The following is a 21,626-nucleotide window of genomic DNA, read 5'->3' as shown; positions in this document are numbered from 1 at the left end:
AGGTGGCTAGCAGAAGAGCACATGTATCTGAGACCCAGCTGGCCTGAGCATCTCTAAAGTATCTTCATTCATGATGGTCTATTTGGTGACAGGCACTGTGACATCTTTATCGCAGTCCATGAAGTAACATGAAGACTGTTGTCCTTATTCGCTCAAGCGTACCCCTTTCCACCAGGCAAGCTAATTATTAGTGTAAATTCCCACTACCAGAGACTGGCCACAGAGACATTGACTCAACAGGAGGGAACTGAGGAAGGCGAAGATAGGGAGGGGCACGGTGTCTGCTGCTGCCTGCCTGGCTCACACCCTCAGACCGCCTGCAGGTTTGTATCAGTAACCCATGCTAATAGGCAGCTGCTTTTCTAAGCTGCACAGTGGACCCAGGGCCTCTGTGATGTTATGTTTTGCTTGCCTGATTCTGACTGTGGACTCTGGATGGACCAGACTAGGTGAGATGCACGATCCCGGCTCAGGGCTGCTGGGAGCAGGACACTGATTCCCTAGGAGCAGAGCATGTCCCTAGTGTCAGGGAGTATTTTGAGATTGGTGAGACACAGGTCGGACTTCTCTTACCTCTGGGATTCCCCTGGTGCCACATAGCGGAGGCCCTCGTGCGTGACTCTCTGCTCCCAACAAACGTGGGCTTTCTCCGAACTTCTTCTCCTCTACTGATTTATGTCTTCTTTTCCTACGATCCTGCTCGCAAACACTGATTGGCTCCAGTTTAGCACTCATGGCTCAGTATCCTATATAGGATGTATTTCGTAATATGTAGCTATTTTTATAGTATACAGTTATTCTTAGGTTCTTTCCTTTCTAGCTGAAGGTTGTAAATGCTTGTACTAGCTGCTGACCTCCAGTCATGCATATGCGTGGAAAAAAAGCATGCACGAAACAAACTGTGGTTTATCTGTAGCATCGTGTTGTATCATGTTGAAGATGTCATTGATCCTAACAGACATTGCTGGTCCATGTGGCACCGAGAGTGAGAAGCTGTCAGTTCAAGCTCGCAGTCCTGGCTAGAGGCAGCCCTGCTGCAGAGTCAGTTGCAGTTAAAAAATAATAATAAAAATAAATAAATAAAATGAAAACAACAACTGACAACAGGCGTTTGGAATCATTAAAACACAGACTGTAGAGATGTTTGTTAGTTAAACATGCAGGTTTGTTTATACTAACGAACCAGCAGAAGAAAGGACTGACAGTTCCAAACCTGCCTTGTGTTGTTGGGTTGAGTTGAGGGTATCAACAGAGGGGAAACCCAAAATAAGCCTCGCCTGGCACAGCTTGTCTTGAGATACTTAATAGGCACACGGTTTCTCTGTGTAGCCTCACACTGTAGATCAGGCTGGCCTTGAACTCACAGAGATTCACCTGCTTCTACCCTCCTCCCACCCTCAGTGCTGCGATTAAATGCATGTTCCACTACCCGGGCATTTAATAGGTCCTTACTATGTTATTGCCAATGGGAACTGCTCCTATTGGTCCCCCGCAGTCTCCTGGGGAATATGTCAGAAAATGTCTTCCCAAGCCCCATCCTCAGTCTACTCTTTAAATCTATGGGCTGATGTGCAGACAACTCTACTGCATAAAAAAATGTCCTCCTCCTGTTAAATCCTTTTTCTGGTAATGAAGAGAATTAAGATCAAGGAAGATAGGTGGCCAGGTCAGGGAGGAAGAATGGTTGCCTCCACCTCTGGACCCCGGAGCTGCACGGTCTAAGGCTCTTAGCGCTGTAGATAGCACTTGCTGGATCCCCACTGGACAACCTGGTGCCATCCTCAGAGGGACAGTAAGTGAGCACATGGCCGAGGCCAGCACCATCCTTGGGCCATGCTGAAAGAGTCTCTTTCCCCGCAGGCCATGTGGGAGCAGTGCCAGCTACTGAAGACAGCCTCGGTGTTTGCCCGCTGCCACCCTCTGGTGGATCCCGAGCCCTTTGTGGCTCTCTGTGAGAAGACTTTGTGTACATGCACCTATGGGCCAGAGTGCGCATGCCCGGCTCTCCTCGAGTATGCCCGAACCTGTGCCCAGGAAGGGATGGTGCTGTACGGCTGGACTGACCACAGTGCTTGTCGTAAGTCGCCGCTTTCCCTTGTGCTAGGCACAGGCTGCTTGTCCTGGGGTGGTGGCACTTGGTGTTCTGGGGCTGTGTTGTGAGGTACAACTTCCCACCAGTGCCATCAGCCAGTGTCTACTGAATCCTATGTCCCGAATGGCTCTTCTTGGCTGTCACCTAGCCCTATGAGCACTGGCCTTCTGAGAAGTCCCTTCTCTCGTGGTCTACGTGGAAGCTGAGAAACCTCTCAAGGCCCTGTCCCTACCTTGGTTTCATGTCACACTTTCACTACCCCATGACTCTGGAAACCCACTCCCTGGCTTTCCACAGTTGTCTCTGCTTCAATGCAGCAGGCAATTGGGTCTTAGTGTCTGTCTTCATGATTGTCCTGAGTTAGAAGGAGCGTCAGGTTATCGAAGCTGCATGTGGGGTGGCCCCAGAGAAACCAGAAAGTCTTCATTAAACCTTCCCTTTTATTGACTCATCCTTCCGGCATCCAGGCACATCTTGTTCTGGTCCTTCAACCCTGCCTCGCAACGTCAATTTGACATCTCTAAATCTCACTGGGTCCGTAGGCATTGTCACCGTCTCCAAAATAACCATGATTAAATAGAGATGTTCTGGTCACCTAGCAAAAGCCTTCTCTTTCACCACACGGATCAACAGCCACTTGATGGACAGCTGGTTGGCTGTAATTAGGCAGATAATGCAGACTGAAGGAGGCAGAGGGCCTGGCTGATATTGACACAGCACACTTGAGTTTCCCCGTCTGGCAAACAGCGTGGCCATCAGCTTTGCCTGCCGTCTCTGCTGTGGGGGTGTGGGAAGATGAGGGTTAGAGCGGCCCATCTCCTCTGCAAAGGGAGTGGCTGTCTCCAGACCTTTGAAAGTAGGGTGGAGGAGATACCTGATAGATGGTTCTGAAGGAGTTGGAGGCAATTGTTTGGGAAGAGCCAGGCCTTGCCCACAAGGACCTGTGTGCTCCATGAGGGGAGCAGAGAGCTAGTTTGGCAATAAGGCTCAGAGGCAGCCCAGTAAGCCAGTGGAAAGAAGTGAATGTCACCAAGTTGGGCATGGAGAGAATGCACACTGAGCTGGGGATGAGGCGGGAGCCGATATCATGAGGAAGAGGGACCCTGGGGGAGGAAGTGATAGTTTCTTGCTGGTCCCTGGAAACCATTCAGTCTTAGCTGGAACCTTACAAAATGGAAGATGCTCTTTCAGGGAAATACTGGCTTCAGAGGAACCATGGACTGGTGGGTTGGAGATGGCCCCTGAGGCCCTGTAGACAGAGTGGACGGTCAGAGGGGCGAGTTGGCTGCACTTGTCATTGGTGTGGTTTGGAAAGCACCATCCATGCTGGTGAACTGCTTGGGGAGACTCATTTGGTTTGTCTTTCAGACCCAGCATGCCCTGCTGGCATGGAGTATAAGGAGTGTGTGTCTCCTTGCACCAGAACCTGCCAGAGCCTGCCTATCAATGAAGTGTGTCAGCAGCAATGTGTGGACGGCTGTGGCTGCCCTGGTAATAAACTTCCCCCTTCATTTGCAAACCCGAGGCCCTGCCAGTGCCCTTGGCTTTGGAGAGAGAGATGAAGGCCACTTGTGTTTTTCCCTCATGGCTGTAATCAGTGGTCTTTTATTTAGCTTTTTAAAAGTCTTTGTACAGGGAGTGCAGGATTAAACTGGTCTTTAGTTTTAATTTATGTTCTCCCGTGGTCTGTATCCATAAGGCTCTGTGTCTAGGGAAATAAGGATGGCCGTGGCCCTGACAGTGGCTTTGTTCAAGGAGTCCCTGGCCTGATCTGATCTATGGTTTCTTTTCTCAGTTGGGGTTCGGGACTCCAGTCTGGAAGAAAGGTCTTACAAAGTGTGCCCTGGGTTTGCCTGTGTGCTCAGCTGTACAGGGCTTTGTGTTAGAAAGTCTCTACCCAGGGGACCGAGTGGCAGTCACGAGCTTTATTCAGCTACGCAGAGTACTAAGTCCTGAGGCTCATGACTTCTCTATTGGATGCTGTTGAGCAAAACTATTGACTCTGTGCAATTCTGGAGGGATGGGATAGCAATAACCCAGCACCCCCCAAACCTCCTCCCCCCCCCCGCCCCCACCACTGCATCATGCAGGTTCTCCGAGATTCCCAAAGAATACTCTGACTAGGCTACTTGACTTCTCCACTGGACAACCCTAAGCCAGCCCTTGGACCCATTCTTGCTTCTGCAATGTGGAGGTTGATACCTCCCTCCCTTCCAGTCCATCAACGTTAGGGATAAAGATCGCGGTACACGTCCTTAGAGTTTTTCAGAAGCGCTAAGCTTTCGATTACCCGTGGGGTTCTAGAGGTGAGGGTGAATAATGACAATGCTGAGATCTTTGCCTTGATGCCATTGAACCCAGAGGGAGAGCTCCTCGATGAAGGCCTCTGTGTCCAGAGCTCCGAATGCTCCTGCGTGCACGCTGGGAAGCGGTACCCTCCTGGCAGCTCCCTCTCTCAAGACTGCAACACCTGGTTGGTAACTGGGAATACATAGCATGGTCTACCCAGAGGTTTGGCAGGGTGAGGGTGGGGGCAGGAGTTGGGGCAGGAGGGGCAACATCAGGTGGACCAGGAGCTGGCCTGGGTTGAGGGTGGGGGATGGGGAGTTGGCAATGGGGACCTGAGCAGGTGTTGAAGGCAATGGTGGTATGCAAAGATCTTGTCACAGATACTCCTGGAGGGAAATCAGAGGGGCACATCTTTTCCATGCAGCTGATAACTCTAGTAGCTCTTGCCAAATGATGGGTTAGTAAAAGATGCTTGTCTTAAGCCAGGCACATAGCTTCTCTTCTTAAGTCTTTTGTCTGCTGGTTGAGAGTAAGCAGAACCCCCCTAGTAGGGGCTCCTCGACTGTGTTCCGTGGAGCCTAGATGGTCCTAGCCTGGGCACCTGTCCCTGGGGCTCCTTGGCCTCTGTTCTATGGACCCAAGATGGTCCTAGCCTGGGCACCTGCCCCTGCTTAGTTCAAGCATCTCTTCGAGCATTTCTCTGCATATTGCCTCTAATCTGCCCCCTGTCCTCTGTTCACTGGGGGAAACAGCACCTTGCCCCACCTCCAGCCTTTCCCTGCCTGCAGCCTCCAGTGCAGAAGTTCTCAACCTGTGGGTCGCGACCCCTTCGGGGTGTGTGTGTGTGTGTGAAATATCAGATATCTTGCATATCAGATATTTACATTGCGGTTCATGACAGTAGCAAAATTGCAGTTTTGGAGTAGCAACAAAACAATTTTATGGTGTGCATGGGGGGCGTCACCGCCACACGAGGAGCTTTCTAAAGGGTCGAAGCATCAGGAAGGTTGGGAGCAGCTGCTCTAGTGCCTGCTGAGCCCAGTCCCTGTCCCTTCACTGCCCAGCATGCCTCTGGCTCACCTCCCTCACAGGTCTTTCTTGCTTTCCCCACCTGCTGTGCATGGGGAGACTCCTCACTACCACTGGGGCCCCCGGACACCCGAGGCTTTCTTTTTCTGTTTCAGTTTCTTCTCCTTTATGACATCTCCAAGGACCCTTTGTGGCCAAAGGCATGCCCTGTACCGCTTTAACCTTTAAAGACTGCTCCGGCACCGTTCTCTTCTTTATCTCCTGTATCCCTTCTCCGGGAGGCCAGGGCTATCTGTGGTGAACGTTAATTTAATTAGGTGCCCTCCTGGCAGAACCAATGACCTGAGCCTCTTTTGCCCAACAGCATCTGCAGAAACAGCCTGTGGATCTGCAGCAACGAAGAATGCCCAGGTAGGCTTCTGTACACCCTTTCTCTCCTTGCTCTGTGGAGAGGCGTGTCCTTGCCTGCTGGACAGAGAGCCCACTGCACATCAGACAGTGACCCCTTGTCAGACCTCCTGATTCAGCTCTGGCTATGGATCTCAGCTGCGCTGTCCACCTGCTGTGGACCGTGCGGGTTCACCTACAGCAGCTGAAGTGGGATTAGGTTGCCCTGCCCAAGTCCTGTTTGCTCTGGGGATTAAGTTGCTGAGCTTTGAGACCTGAGCAGGGCTGACTAAGCAAAGAGAAGAGACGTTCTTTGGAAAATCAAGAGGAAGAAGAAGGTTCCAACAATCCCTTTGGCTTGGATTTTTCGGGTGAAACCAGGTTTCTATAGCCCCCGTACACTAGTCAAGCAGAGTAATAGGGAAAGGCAGAGAGTGGGGACTTACTTGATGAAGCAACACTAGCAAGATGACAAACAAAGGAGTTCGTGACCTCAAGTCTTCCCAAGAAGTCCTTACTGCTGCTGTGCATGTTGCTTGAGGGGATCAATCTGGTTTCTACAAGAAGCTTGCTTTTGAGGCAGGTGCAGCCTCGCCCTCCTGTCTAATTGCCCTCCTCTGCTAGAGGTTCTGCCCTGGGAGGTTTTGTTATTCCAGGAATCTAGGTGACTCAAGGGGAAAGGTTAGCAATGCCTTAGCTCTGTGTCCTCAGCCAAAGTAAAGGAGACTCACACCGGGAAGGCCGAGATCAATGCCCAGTGTTTTTCTTGCTCTTAGCTAGGTCACAGGCACAAATGAGAAGTCAATGATTTTTAGCAAAAGCAGCTTTTGAGTGCTTTTTCATGTGTTTCATTGGAATTTTCTGGAATGTTCGATGTGCGGACTGCAGTACGGTCCAGGTGCTAGAAGAACACGGGTAGCAAAGGGTTCTTTCCCTAGTTACCCATCTGGAAACCGCTTAGGAAGTTGCTCTATATTCTCGGCCCTCTACTTTTACCTGCATAACCCCAGCTCTATTTATTGCAAACCGCGCCTATCCAAAGCTCCCTCTGTCTCACCTTTCATGTGCCCAGACCTTTCCCTTTGTGCTCACCCATGTGATGTTTTGGATATGCTGGGCGCTGTGCTAAGGGTTTTCCATGCTACCTCATTGTTACAACCCGTGAGGCAAGTACGGTTTGTTTTCACCTTGCAAAAGAGAAAAACAGACAGAGACAGGTTAGTGATTTTTCTCAAAGTCACAAAATTACCAAGGGTCAGAGCCAGGACTCAAGTTCACAGTCAGCTGGACTCTCTACCTGTCCTTCCCTTTGCTGGCCCTAGACTTAGGTAGGCCAGAAGTGGCTTGGATACCTGGACTCATATGTGAAGTTTGTAGATTAGAGGTTTTAGGGACCTTATGACTTGGGACCTTGTCTAATACATGTAATATTGGGAAAATTCTGGAACTTGATGGGAGCTAGATCAATTACTAAAGAATTGGTGGCCACCTATTTTTTGTATCTTCTGGATAATCCTAGAAGAAAGCAGAAAGGATAAAAGGTCGCTATTGAAAATGCTGTCTGTGCTCTTCCTGAGCATAGTTACATCCCAGCTGGGTATCTGATCACACTGTGTGAAAGGCACCTTCTGCTTGGTTTAATAAAGCGCTGAGTGGTCAACAACATCTAGACAGAAGAGAATAGGCAGGACTTCCTGGGAGAGAGGGAACCTGGAGAAGAATCTGAGGGGCACAGGAGATGCCAGCAAGACACAGAGGGAGTTGGACATTCATAATGAAGGATGGGTAAAAAGTCATGTGACAGAATTCAGATGAATAAAAACAGGTTAATTTAAGTTATAAGAGCTAGTGGGACAAGCCTAAGCTAAGGCTAAGCTTTCCTAATTAAGAATAAGTCTCTGGGTCATTATTTGGGGGCTGGCGGTCCTGACGAGAAAGTACTGCTACAATTGGTTCCAACGTGGAGGCCCAGCACATATAGTCAAACATAGAGTCTGAGGAAGCTGAGAAAATCCCAGAGGGAGCCCACTGCTCGCAGTGCACAGAGGTGTGGCTCCTTTAAAGGGTCCTGCTGTGCAACCACGCACTTGAGCAGCTGTGTGCTAGGTAAAAACACCTGGTTGGAGTCAACTGCCAGTGCCATGTGCTAAGTGGAGCCCCATGATGGTAGCCTAGCCAGTTAAGGCTTGGCTCACACGGTCAGAGAAGGCTGGAGACATGTAAAAAGTCAAGTTCTGACCAAAAAACTGATACAGACCTCTAAGCAGGCACAGAAGGTATAAAAAAATGTGCTTAGATGCTAAAGAAAGAAAAAAAAATTGGTATAGACAGTAATAAAAGAATAAACCATTTAAAAATAATAAAGTGAAGTCTTTAAAGAAAGAGTAAAGTAATATGAAAAATAAGCCATGTAAGGATGTAAAATACACAGGGTATCTGGATCCTATATGGTGTTTTGCTAACTTTAAATTTTTTAAATGCTCTGAATAGAAAGCAACAACTTCTGAGAGATACTGTATTGTGGAAAATACTACTAAATTAAACCAGTCTATATAGTTTAAGGATGTCTTAACTTTAGAATGGAAGTCAGGAAATGTGTTGCGTTGGGGGGAAGGTTATGCTTTTGTTTCCACAAGAGAAAAAAAGCTATAGGTACCATCAAGATTGATAAAGAGTAGATTCAAACAACAGAGACCTCTTGATTAGGAGAGATGATATTTCATCAAACAGCGTGGTTATTCAACTCTTATTAAACCAATCAGAAGGCACCATTCACACAGTGTGATCAAATATCCTGCAACTTCTGGACCATCCTATAGCTAAACCAGAAGGATCCATTGCAAAAACCCTGTAGACCACAGTGGACAGAATTAGGAGTTTAGTTGGCTGTGTTTTCTTCAGATTGACTCCCAGCTGTGAGAGTCCTAACATCAATGACTTCAGGGTGGGATTTCTATCCATCATCCTGTTATTCACCCATTCAACCAATTGTATACACTATATCCATGAAAGTCTTGTCTGGACAATGAAATCCTATGGTCTTCAACTCAAAATCTACAAGGGCTTTTCTGAGGATCAAGACAGCCTATTGATGCTTGGAGGGGCAGGTAGCCAGTCCTGACTTGTTGTCTACGGGGTGGCTTCATGCTTTTCTGGCAAAGCTACTAAGATCTTATCTCATTCTCCAAGCCTGCTTTGACCCTCCTCTTATTCTGTCCACCTTCGCCCGTGGTTGCTGGATTTAGGCTTATCTCTCCACCTTGCTACAATCCTGTTGCTAGTGGGGTGACTTATCTCTCAGAAAAGCAGCAACAGCTTAGAGGAAAGGAATCAGTGGGAAGGTTCTGGAAGAGGCTATGCCAAGCTTCCCAAGTGGCTTTTGTGAAGAGCCTGGAGGGGCTGGGTCATGCTTCTCTGGCATAGAGAACTGGGCTTTGATTCTGGACAATGAAGAAAGTATCTTAGTCATTAATCCCGGTGCCACAAATCCTCAAACGCAATAGATCACTTTGAAGGCTGCCTAGAGCAACGAGTGGAGTGTGGAAACTGAGAACTGGAAGGGTGAGGACAGAGCCTAGGAGCATAGCAGTCTGCTGGGAAGGGGCTGGGGTTCCTTATAGGTGCCTTTCTAGAAATTCTCCCCTCCCTGTTCATCTCTGCTTGCTGACTAGAAGTTAGGGTCTCCTCAGGCAAAACTGGTACATTGAGCAGCTTTGTATTACCACAATAGAATACCTGACACCATTTGCTTGTGAAGTAGGGGTTTAAATTGGTTTCAGATTCTAGGGCCGCAGGTTTAAGGACAGGTGACCCCATTCATTAGAATCTCTGGTGATGAAGACCTATGGTTGGGACATGCATCAGAGTGAACAATTGTATCTGAAACCAATAAGCAGGGTGTACGTGTGGGAAAATAGGTCCCACAACCCTCTTCAAGGGCCATGTCAATCACTCAAGCACCTTCCACAAGGCCCACCTCCTGTGGTTCCACAACTTTTGATAGTGCCATTCCTAGAACAGGGGCTTTTGGTGGACATTCAAAACACACCCAGCAGCATGTGATTTCCGTGGAGCCTGCCAGCCTGTGGTTTTCTCAACCGCTCTATCATACACTGCCAGAAGTCATTTCAGTGATCCTTCAGGCCAGGCAATGCATCATGTTTCGGAGCAAGGCTTTCTTCCACCCAGGCTCTGTGTTGTTCTCAAGCCCCTTGGCAGGTGACCACACTGACGAGGGTCAGAGAGGCACCGGGCTTGGTGCTGAAGAGAGTAGGCTAATTCGAAACTGTGGAGCCCAACCCATGGGGCGGTCTGTGATGGTTGTGTTTCAAGTGCTCCGTGACTGCTTTGGACGGTGGGAGCGGTTTAGCTTCTCTGGGCTCTCCTTGGCTCATCTGCCAGCTGGGAATGACAATGTCCATCACTAACCAGGAGGTGGCTCCCAGAGAGAGCGCAGAGACACAGCACACATATTCGATCAGAATTAAATTACCGAGTTAAAGGCCAGCTTGGAGGAGCCTGGTGTCTACTGGAAGTCTTTTTTGCCCTGAGGGAGGCCGTGGACTGATATTTCTGCAGGAATGACTAGGAAAGGTGAAGGCCAATAGCTCATGTAGGGCGTCCTATCCAGGGGCTACTAGCTGCACACCAAATGGTTTGTTTATAAGAAAAAAAGCATGTGCCCATTAGATGAGAGATCTTTCTCTTCTGCTTCCCTTATCCTCTCTCCTCCCCTGCTCTCCTCTCCTGTCCTCTCCTCTCCTTTCCCTTCCTTTCCCTTCCCCCTCCCCTCCCTTCCTCTCCTCTTCTTCCTTCTCTTCTCTCCTCCTTTCTCTTACTCCTGCTATTCTTCCTCCTCCCCCTTCTTTTCTTCTTGTAAGTGTGTGTGTGTGTGGGGGAGGAGGATCGTTACACAAGAGGGACCTGGCTTTAACGTTAGAGGGCTCTACTTTGTATGCTCTTTTAAGAACCTCTAACTTTTCCTTCGTTTGTGTGTCTCGCGTCTGGCGGCTGCCCTTGACTACCTGCCCGTGAACAAACACCCTCGCTGTCCTGCTCTGAGCTGAGGAGCGTGAGTCTAGCCATGTGGCTCATTGTTTGCTTGGATGTTCTGCTTCCCTTGGCCAGCTACTTCCCGGCAGCTCACCCATCCATTTCCCCGGGTTTCCTGTGTTCGCAGCCTAGTTTCTCAATTGTACCACGGAGATAAGCTACGTATAATATTTAGACTTCTGATTGCCGAGAAAGAAATCAGCAGGGTCAGAGCAGGAAGCCAGATCAGAGGATTAGATTCCAGGCTGAGCATTTTCCTTTCCAATAGTCGCGGTGCTTTCTCATTGACCCTTCCTTCCCTGGGCATTGTCCAAGAGAGGGCAAGTGCAGCTTTGCCCTCAGATAAGAGTGTTCCCGAGAGGATGGAGATGGCTGGGAGAAGAATCCCACCCACTTCACTGCGACGACCAGGTCAAGGCACTTGACACACGCGGGCCCCATTGCTCTGTTTGTTCAACCATGGTGACTTCAGAAAAATATTCATTAAGACAGGCCTTCCTGTGACATTGCTGGATTCCAGGACATTCACAATGGGTTGGGGTGACCCCTGGCCCCACCGTGTTGCTGCTCAGCTTTCTCCCAGTTTCGCTCCCCTCTTGCCCCTTTGCAGGGCATGGTATGGGAGGAGAGTGAGCTAAGGCCTACCTCTCTTTCTTTCTTTCTTTCTTTCTTGCTTGCTTGCTTGCTTGCTTGCTTGCTTGCTCTTCAGGCTGGTTTTGGTCACTGGTCACTTTCCATCCTGGAAGGGGTGACAGAGAGACACTTGTCTTCTTGGGGTGCTTGTCTTTACCTGACCTTCAAATAGTCTCAAGGAAGAGCCACACCTGAATCAAAGTTGTACATTTAGCCTGGCCCAGCCCTCCTGTTACTGAGAATACCAATGAGGGGGCAGACACTCGGGTCCCCTGTTTCTTGTCCTTGCCATGTGGGCAGGAGAAACCACGCTGCAGCCTTTCAGGACATCCAGGCTGCCTTAGGCCTCAGCACCAGCCCTGGAGATGGGCCCAAGTGGAGCTGCGGACCTTACAGGGGACCGTCCAAGGTCAGGCTGTGCTATGGAGAACCAAGCCCTGGCTGGGTGGAGTCAACGGTTGTGGGTGGCAAGAAGCCACCCTTTCACGGGACACAATGTCTACAGAATTCTACACACATTTTCTACAATTTCTCATGCTGGAGATGAGAGAAAGCGGCACAAACACCCAGCTGAAGGTTGGCAGGAGAGCATGATGTCCGCTTGAGCCACAGGGTCCATTTTAGACTTTAAGGATGGAGTTTCCCCAAGCTGGGTAGAGACATTGGCAGGGCCTCTTCTGCATAGACATCTTCTAGGACAATGTGAGCTTATGACCGAACCCCTTGCAAGACAAAGCCACAGCTATATGGGTGGGCATGTAGAGTCCCCATCTGCAGATATATCAGCCTGGGTTGAGCTGGAAGCTGGCCTTGTGGAGGTAGGTGCTGCCTGGCCATGTCATGTGCAGATAGCTCTCCTGGCCCCTCGCCCCCCCCCCCGCCCCCCAGCCCTGAGCAGGTTCCCTGTTAATTAGGCTAGGAGAAGATGGAGCCTCTGATTGACACCGAGCCAGTCTGACTTTTTTCTTACCTCTGCCTCTGGCTTTTGGCCTACATGGCTCTCCTGGGGTGGGACTGTTCTTAGATCCCTCCACAGGCCATTTCAGTGTGAACCGTGTTTCTAGGCAGCCTCCCCCGTTCTGCTGAGCAGACTCTACCCTAGTCATCTGCAGTTGACCTGGCCCTGAACAGGGAAACTTGGGGCCCGTGGAGTGGACTTCAGGAAAGAAGTGAGGGGCAGGAGCTGCGGGCTCAGACCCCGATGCCATCACAGACTGTTTTAGCTCTGTAGCCATCTTTCTTAGACATTCTGTTTGTAAAATGGGCACTGACCAGCTCCGACCACTTGTTTGAGAGTGGAAACTAATTGATTTGCAGTTCTTTGCATCACTTGGTTTTGATTGTCTTGAGGGAAAGGACACCTGGGAACTCTGGGAGAAGGACACCCTATTTTTATGTGTTTTCTACCTTGCCAATTTAAAGCCTTCCCCCACTAACCCCTTCTGGGTCCTTCCAGGGGAGTGTCTTGTCACAGGCCAATCCCACTTCAAGAGCTTCGACAACAGGTACTTCACCTTCAGTGGGATCTGCCAGTACCTGCTGGCCCGGGACTGCCAAGACCATACTTTCTCCATCGTCATAGAGACCATGCAGGTGAGCTTGGCCAGGTGCCTATCAGGAGGCCTGCGGAGCCTCGTGGTGAGAGGGCAATGTCCTGGAGGCTCGAGCCCCTGTCCTGTGCACAGAGGAATCATTTCCCCCAGTCTTCAGGGACTTCATGCAAACCCAGTCTGGCTTTTCCTTCTTAGCCCCTGGGAGGTGGCTACCTTGTTATTCAGGAGGGTCAGCCCCTCAGGTCTAGTGTGTGCCTCCCCAAACCTCTGCTCTTTGAAACTGAAGGTAGATTGGGGTGGGGAGCAACATGGTCCTCTCCTTTAGACAGTGTGTACTCTCCAGGTACATCCAGCAAGAATGGGGACAGTTGCAGGACTCCTACCCTAGGGGAAGTCCCTGCTTTTGGGGGGTTAATAGGCCCAAGGAATAAGGACTGCTGAGGGCTTAAGAGTCATTGTAAAATACCCAAGCAAGGATGGGAAAGGGTGCGAGTATGGCTGGGGTTAGAGCCTTCTCGCACAGCCCTGGGCACCCCATACTTGCGGCATCTGTGAGAAGGGAAGTGTGCTGTTCTAGAGGCCCGTGCCCTCTAGAGTTGAGGCTGGGTACTGGGGCTGGTAGGGGCTGTGGTAAGGTCACTCTGTATCTCCCCTTGTCAGTGTGCCGATGACCCTGATGCTGTCTGTACCCGCTCAGTCACTGTGCGGCTGTCTGCCCTGCACAACAGCCTTGTGAAGCTGAAACACGGAGGGGGAGTTGCCATTGATGGTCAGGATGTCCAGATTCCTTTACTGCAAGGTGAGCTCACGACCCCGTCCTCCATACTGTTGCTTCTTCTCAACATCTGTCCCTGCCCTCTGAGGACACCCTTTCCTTCCTGGGAACCTGACAGAGATTTAACTGGGGGTAGTGGTGTCCTGGTTACACTGTCTTTGCAAGCAAGGGCTTCCTGAGGCAGAGGTTGACCCAGCTGAGAGGTCAGGGGTAACTGATGAAAGGTCAGTTCAAAGGATGCTACTTGGAGCAAGTGCCTCACGAGAAAAACCTTCCCAGGTCACATTAACTGACTTGCTATCACACAACTCCCAAGATTAACCTTCAGAGTAGCTTTCAGATCTCTCCTCCATGACCCTTGGCTGTCCTGTAGCCCACAACCCTAGCTTGGCACACAATGGATGAACCTGGTGAGAGAGCACACTGTGTATTCATGTGCGTTTTTGCTGAGAGTGACTCCCAGGGAGCTGATGTATGGCTCCAAGGCCAGGCATGAGCTTTTCTCGCATCTCCACCTTCCCACAGCAACAGACTCCCCTACTTTCAGCTTTGTACACAACATGGTTCAGCCAGGTGGACCGCAATCCAGCCTGCAAGTCAACAGGGGCCCCAGCATGCTCAAGCATCAGGTTTAGTGGTTGTCGCAGACACTTTCTGTTGCTATGACGACGACAACAACAACAACAAAACAAAAAGCCTGATCAATTCCAACTTGGGAGGAAAGGATTTATCTCATCTCATACTCCACCTCATAGTTCATCACTGAGGGAAGTCGAGGCAGGAACTCAAGCAGGAGGAAGGCGGACTACTGGCTTGCTCCCCAGCCTGGTGTTCAGTTCCTTTGCTTATAGCTCCCAGGGCCACCTACCTGGGGATAGCATCTTCCACATCAAACAACAATCAAGAGACTGTCACAGACAGATCAATGTGCTGGAAGCTTTCTCTCAAGTGAGGTTCCCTCCTCCCAGGTTACTCTAGTTGACAAACACCAGCACAGAGGATGCTGGAGCTTCTGCTGCCCTCTTACGCCCATGAGGGGAATTACAGGTTGTGGCAGCCCACCGGCTCCTCTGGGAATTTATTTACCTCTACCCACCCAGTTAACCATTCCTCCAGAGAGCGCCGACACCCAACCCCCAGCCTTATAGACGCCTATCTGCCTTCCACTCCTTGCTCATCTTTGACACGATACTTTGAGACATCACAGACTCACAGCACCCCTGTCACCTCCCTCCCTGAACCTACACCCGCCCTGTCCTTTACTAGGTGACCTCCGCATCCAGCACACGGTGATGGCTTCTGTACGCCTCAGCTATGGGGAAGACCTGCAGATGGACTGGGATGGCCGCGGGCGGCTGCTGGTTAAGGTAGGTCCCTTCCCAAGCTACAGCCTCCCTGGGGCCGACCTTTACAAAGTATCCCTTGTGCTCTGGGCAAAATGGCTTTGTGTGGTCCGAGAAGAATTTCTTTCCCCTCACCCTCTACACCCCCAGAGCAAGGAACAGGCCTCTCTCTGTATGAGAAGCTGATGTCTGTTTTCTGGGTGTTTCTTGTTGGCCCTGGGGTTTCTCCCTTCTGGGGCTTGGGTATTGTGCTGATCTCCAGAATGGATGCCCATCCCCTGGAGGACAGGCATCGAGGATTTACTGGCCAATTTCCCCGCTGCAATGAGACCTTGGATCAAGGGGTAGCCCTGGACACTCATTGTGGGGAGCAAGGGAAGAACCAGATTGGAGCACCTAGCTCAGGCTGCGTATCCTCCCGTAGAGCATCTGGAGAAGGCCACAGGGGGCATCGCCCGCATTCCTATGCCGATGAATGTGTGGGCCATGTCCTCTGGATGGGTTGTCTAGTCAGACTGGACAGTAACAAGTGCATTTACTGGGCTTTCGAATTTGCTGACCGTGCAAAGACCCTGGCAGGTGGGCAAAGCAGGATTCACTCTCGCTGGTGCTGTTTCATAAGGGAGGCAGCCGGGGACATGGCGGGGCACCAGAAGCCCACACTCAGTCGCAGCACGATGAGAGTTAGCTCTCTGGCTAGTGTCCTTCCGTTAGACCGTGGTCCTCACTGTCTGGAGATTCTTAAGAATGACTGAGGAGGCTCCCTGAGATCTTTAGTGAGATTATATCTGCTGACCCCCAGATGAATGGTTAAGTCAAAGCTGAGCAGAGTGACGCATCCTCCGGCCGAGGAGGAGGAGGAGACAGGGGCTGGAGGCCAGCCTGGGCTACATAGTGAGTTTCAGCCAACCTGAGCTCCATAGCAAGACCCCATCACAAACAGAAAAGCGAAATCCCAAGCAGCAGAAAAGTTAACCCAGAGATGCTAAAAGATACATTACTGCTAAACCTTGTTATCTAGTAGGCATTGGTAAGCAGTTTTGGAAAGATAAGTTAGACGGGGTCAGGAGATAATACTAGGCAGTAAGAAGAGAGCCACGGCTGCACATGGCTGCACATTTCTCTAACGATTCATTTACTAGAAGACAGCTGGATTCTCAGATCTACCTCTGCAATCAATCTGCTACAATATTTCAAGTCACAGAACTTCTGGAAAATTCCACTGGGTCCTTGTATGAGAATGAGAAGGGAAAGACAAGAGCAAAGATCATGTAGCTATGAAAAGATTCAGTCTCGAAGATACCTAGAAAGGTCCTCAAAAGACCCCGATTGGCCCCAAGACCTCACTTGGAGAAACAACGTTCTAGGGCAGACCTAGGGTGCCTGGAGAGCCTGCCCCACATCCAAGGGTCCCTGCTCCCCAGTGTCCTGGGTATAACTCCACGGTGGGAGTTGCAAGTCCCTACGTGGCCATGTTCACTCTCCTGTTGTAGAGCCTCCGAGAGGGATCCACATGAACTCCATTCTTTTGTAAAATGACTGTAGCCATAGAGCAAGGAGCAGGAGGAGCCAGGAGAGCCTCTTTTCCCATTTCCAGTCAGAACTAGAGATGGGGCTCTGCTAGAATCATGGCAACTTGGCGGGCGGGGCTTGTGGTTACAGACCTTGGGTCTCCGGGCCTGGGTCTAATTGGCCTTCTGCTCACCAGGCCTCCAGGGAGTGCTTGCTGGGAGTCTACCTTCCCAGCATCCACTATGGTACAGGGTGGGTGTGCCGGCTTTGTGTGGTTTCTACTCCTGTCCCTCCCCTCCTGGGCAGCTGTCTTTACCTCAGGATGCTCTGTTCTTTATCTTTCTGAAGAGGAGAAAGCTGGACCTTCAGTTGTAGAAATGGCTGTAGGGCTCTCTCTGGAGTGGGGTTTGATTAGTTTAGCTAAGATGAAGAGAAGAAAACATGACTAAGATTCAAGACAAGGTCAGGTGACCTCGAGGCCCATGGGAATATCCTACTGTTGGTTTTGCCATGAAAAGGTGCGTTTGTGAGGGGCAGGAGGATTTGGGAGCATTTGAATTGACCCCTGGAGCTTGGGGGAAGAGCTGGCTGGAGGCAGGCAGGCCTGGGGTTCAAGGTGCTGCAGGGGCCCCTAATCTCTTTCCACCTGTGTGTGATATGCATGCCCTGACCCCAGGCAGCGGGGATATGGTCAATCAGCTCAGGTAAACCAGCTCAGGTGACTCCCAGCAGACCAAGTTCAGCCTCAGCAGGTACTAGGAGGACCTGGGTCAGTCCCCACTGCCATAGAGCTGAGGCCTGTTTCAGACAGTGTCTTCTCAAAATTTCCTAAACCAAGATGCTGTAGGGTCTGTGTCCAAGGTCGGTGTCCCTGGGTACACCCTCTCTTCCAACTCCTGACCATGCTGTCCCCTGAGACAGGCTAAGGGGACAGAGAGGAAAAACATGCTCGGAGTGGCTGAAGGAAGGCAAGTGAGAGTGGCCAAGGGGGACTCTGGGAGCCTGAGGCAACTGATGTGTCTAAGAAGGGAAGGAGAGAAAGATGCCGAGAAGTGGGGGAGGCAGGATGAAGGCATGTCGCTTGCTGCCACTTTGCTCAGGTGGTCTTGACAGTCTGTGTTTCATCTGGTATTAGGAGGGAGACTATTTTTGTGGCAGTTTATTTTTTTATTCATCCAACCCATTCATTTAATTTTACAAATATTAGGGTGTCCCAGTAAATTTCCGGTGTTGCGGTCTTAACCCTCCAAGGTATTAGGAGGTATGGGTTTTTGGTCAGGGATGAATTCACTAAGGGCGAGCCCTTAAGAATGTGATTAATGCCTTTATAAGGAGCTCCAGCGAGCCAGCCAGCCCCTTCCACTATGAGCCATGCCACAAGAAGCTGGTATCTAGGAAGAGGCACCCTGCCAGTGCTGCATCTGTCGGGATTTGACATTAGTTCCTGGCCATCAGACGATACTGTTCTGTTGTTTATAACCCTCCAGTCTATGGCATTTTGTTACTGCAACCTGAACAGAAGACAGACACCACTGTATTAGAAGTGATGAAGGTCCAACAGAGAAACGGCGGGCAAAATGCTTGCCTCGTTTAGTTTGAATCTAATGAGGAACACGGAGAATAAACAAAACAAACAAGTCTAATATGTCATCTATTAGAATAAAGTCCGGGGAGAGAACTAAAGCAGGGAAGGGGCAGGAAGGGCCAGGTGGTTTAGTTTTAAGCAGGGAAGTCTGGGAAGGCCTAGGTGCCTAGTGTATGTGATCCTTGGCCTTTGTAAAGCAAGCAAGGAGGCGCCCCTCTGCCCACCTCTCTCACTTGCACACGCTTGTGGGGCTGGAACCACCGTGTTAAGTCACAGCTGGAAGCTGGAAGGGGCTCCTAGAGGTGACCGCTGGAGTCCATGCCTAACTCGTGAGGCTTTGGGACATCAGGAGAGTCACCTGGTCTTACTAACAACCCACAACCAGAGTGGACTTTCGGCTTTGGTCCCTACCACCTCTTCAAATCTGCCCCATAGAAACCATCAGTGTCCCGCTGCCTGGGGAAAGGCCGCCTCCACCCCACTACTTGGTCGTGACTGTGCACTTGGGGCTCAGAACTCTGGCTCACCCCTGAGATCTGATTAGAGAGTGAGTGATGGGGATGGAATCTGACCCCTGCTTCCTCTCCAGGGTCCTCAGCAGGCTAGAAGACAGGCATTGCTTCTGGACACCAGACACGAGCTCCACGGGGCTTGGGTTGCACTCCGCTATCTGCCTTGCCTACTTGTGACCAATACCTGCTCAGGGGACAGTTCACACTTCATCTCGTTGTTGCTTAGCCATACCCACTGATGGGCATGGGTACAGGAAGCACATGAATTGGAGGGAGTCAACCTGCTTGCTCTTCCCAGCTCTGCCACTCTCTCTGGGGTCTTAGGTGTATCCTTTTTCTCTCTGGCTCTCACTGTGCCTTCCAAAGTGACTATATCATATATATGTAATAAAAATATATTATTATCGATCTACTCTTAATAGTAAAATCAACAATATATTTCTCAACAATATATTTCTAAATAAGTATATTTAATATACAATATATTGTAATATATTAATTAATTAATATAATTTTTAGAATGATCATGGCAGGCTGTTCTCTGCCCAGCGACTGGAGAACAAGGACAGAGCTTGTACTGTGCACTTTACAATTTGCAGCTTCCCTCCTGTTTGCAACCCAGAGCTTGGCTGTCGTAGACATTTATTCTTCACCTGGGGAAATTTGTTGAAAATAATCTCATTAGCTACATGAGACCCCTGCTGCGGTCCGGGACAGCTGTCCGTCTTCTGTCTTCCGCAGCTGTCCCCTATCTACTCCGGGAAGACCTGTGGCTTGTGTGGGAATTACAATGGCAACAAGGGCGACGATTTCCTCACGCCCGCGGGCCTCGTGGAGCCCCTGGTGGTGGACTTCGGAAACGCCTGGAAACTTCAAGGGGACTGTCCGGACCTGCATAGACAGCACAGCGATCCCTGCAGCCTGAACCCACGCTTGAGTATGTGAGCCCCAGAGCCCCGGGGTCTCCCCTGTTCCGGGCATTCCACGGGACAGTATACTCCGGGGGAGGCAGAGATACCATTGACCCAGCCCTTGTTTTGACCACTGGCGTTTTGACCATATCTACATTTGACTAATTTCTTTTTCAAAGTCAGTCATTATGAATGAAATCCTGAGAAAGAAGAGAATATCGTGTCATTTCTTAGACACAATGACTTAGACGGGGAAGTTCTCAGTGTAGAGCAGCAACCGGCTCTAGAGTGGAATTATTGTGTAATATGTATTGTGGTGCCTTGTGTAAGCACGGCTCTGCAACCTCTCTGCTCTCGTGAGCTTCTGCCGCTCTGACCACTGTCTTCAGGCATCAGGTGTTTGGGAGTGCATTTTTACATTTCTGGATCCAGAAACCAGAGCCAGAGAGACTTGCTTTTGCAGCAACTGTCTACAGAAAAGGGAACTGGGTTCTGCTCCTGGGTGGGCATGGGGTGTGTGTGTGTGGGGTAAGGATGTGAGAATCCCAGAGGCCTTGGCAGGGCCTCGTCTTATGGTCTTATCGGGAACTGGCTTTTCTTTCTCCCCGACAGCCAGGTTTGCGGAGGAGGCTTGCGCGCTCCTGATGTCCTCCAAATTCGAGGCCTGCCACCACGCAGTCAGCCCTCTGCCCTACCTGCAGAACTGCCGTTATGATGTGTGCTCCTGTGCTGACGGCCGGGATTGCCTGTGTAGTGCGGTGGCCAACTATGCTGCTGCGTGTGCCGGAAAAGGCGTTCACATCGGGTGGCGGGAGCCAGACTTCTGTGGTATGCGCCCCATAAACACTTTCCGCAACCCTCTCAAACTCTCCTGGCTCCTGGTGGGGCTGCGTTCACCTGTCCTTTTCAAAGACCCTTTCTTTGAATTATTTCATTTGGAAACACGCCCCAATGACAAACCTGGATCTATAGTTCATTTGCAGCCATTTTTTCCCCTGCTTTCTGCTCCTGGCTGGTGGTGGCGTGGGTTCCTGCATAAAAGCAAAGTGGGACCCCTTTACTCCAAAGCCCTGAAACTTCGGAGTGAGCCGGTGCCTAGCTGAGATTGCCTGTAACTGCTGCCACCTAGTGTTCGTTCCTTGTAGGGTCAGGAACGACCATATGTGCGGGGAGTGAGTTTGGAATGCAGGAATCCTTTGTTTATCATTTCAGTCAAGACGCCAGTGAGTCCTGGCCCACGTCTTTGGCATTGTATAAAGTTATGCAGCGCTGAATAATGTCATTGTTCTAGCTGGCTTTGCATCTGTCCTCTGCTGTGGTAGATTCCTGCCATCAGAGCCGGTCTCTGACCCTGCCCTGTGGCCCCTGGGCTGTAAGACTCTTTGCTGTCATTCCTCTGGGGACATTTGGCTAGTGTCCGGTCTCAGACAATTGGGAGATAGGATCTCAAAGCTTCCTTTTAGAGACCTCCCTTGGAGATGCCCATCAATCAGACTGAGTGAAGGGATGGAGGGCAGGGGTAGCCGAGAGCACTCTCCGGGGAGGGTGTTCTTGACCAAAGTTCTACAAAGTTGCTTTTGAGGCAGAGAAAAGTTAGCAGAAGAGGGGTATGATGCAGGCAGTCTGGGAGAGGAACAAAGGCGGAACTCTGGCTTTTGGAGTGAGGCAGGTGTGTTTGGAGACTGCAATAGCCACCCTAACAGAAGCAGTGAACAGGAGTTAGGGGCAGTGGTGAAAAACAAAATTGGCATTGTGCATTTGAAGAGAAGTACATGTGTCAGAATTGGTGTCCTGTGAGCTTGTGTTTAGTCTGAGCAGTCCCTTACAGAGAGGAACAGATGTTGAAAGATGGGATGAAGGGGTGCACACTGTGCCCTCCTCTTCCCTCTAGCCCTGGATGGAGGGAATACTGGGAACCCAGAGTTTGGAGGCCAGGCTTTTCTGGAACTTCAC

General features: G+C 50.4%; 1 protein-coding gene across 2 annotated transcripts in view; it reads left to right on the top strand.

Annotated features, from left to right (window-relative positions):
* Vwf (von Willebrand factor) overlaps positions 1-21,626 on the top strand; it is a 144,038-nt gene that overhangs the window by 39,957 nt on the left and 82,455 nt on the right. For both annotated transcript variants that reach the window (XM_087904192.1, XM_087904193.1), the window contains exons 7-15: positions 1,861-2,077; positions 3,461-3,583; positions 4,454-4,565; positions 5,775-5,821; positions 12,939-13,075; positions 13,696-13,834; positions 15,077-15,177; positions 19,504-19,699; positions 20,286-20,501. In XM_087904192.1, the coding sequence (XP_087760318.1) occupies positions 1,861-2,077; positions 3,461-3,583; positions 4,454-4,565; positions 5,775-5,821; positions 12,939-13,075; positions 13,696-13,834; positions 15,077-15,177; positions 19,504-19,699; positions 20,286-20,501 (1,288 nt within the window). The remainder of the gene's footprint in view (positions 1-1,860; positions 2,078-3,460; positions 3,584-4,453; positions 4,566-5,774; positions 5,822-12,938; positions 13,076-13,695; positions 13,835-15,076; positions 15,178-19,503; positions 19,700-20,285; positions 20,502-21,626) is intronic.

This window comes from Myodes glareolus, chromosome 3 (genome assembly GCF_982192425.1).
Source record: "Myodes glareolus chromosome 3, mMyoGla1.1, whole genome shotgun sequence".
Classification (NCBI taxonomy): Eukaryota; Metazoa; Chordata; class Mammalia; order Rodentia; family Cricetidae; genus Myodes; species Myodes glareolus.
Note: the sequence above shows the minus strand (reverse complement) of the source record. Positions and strands in the feature narration are given on the sequence as shown.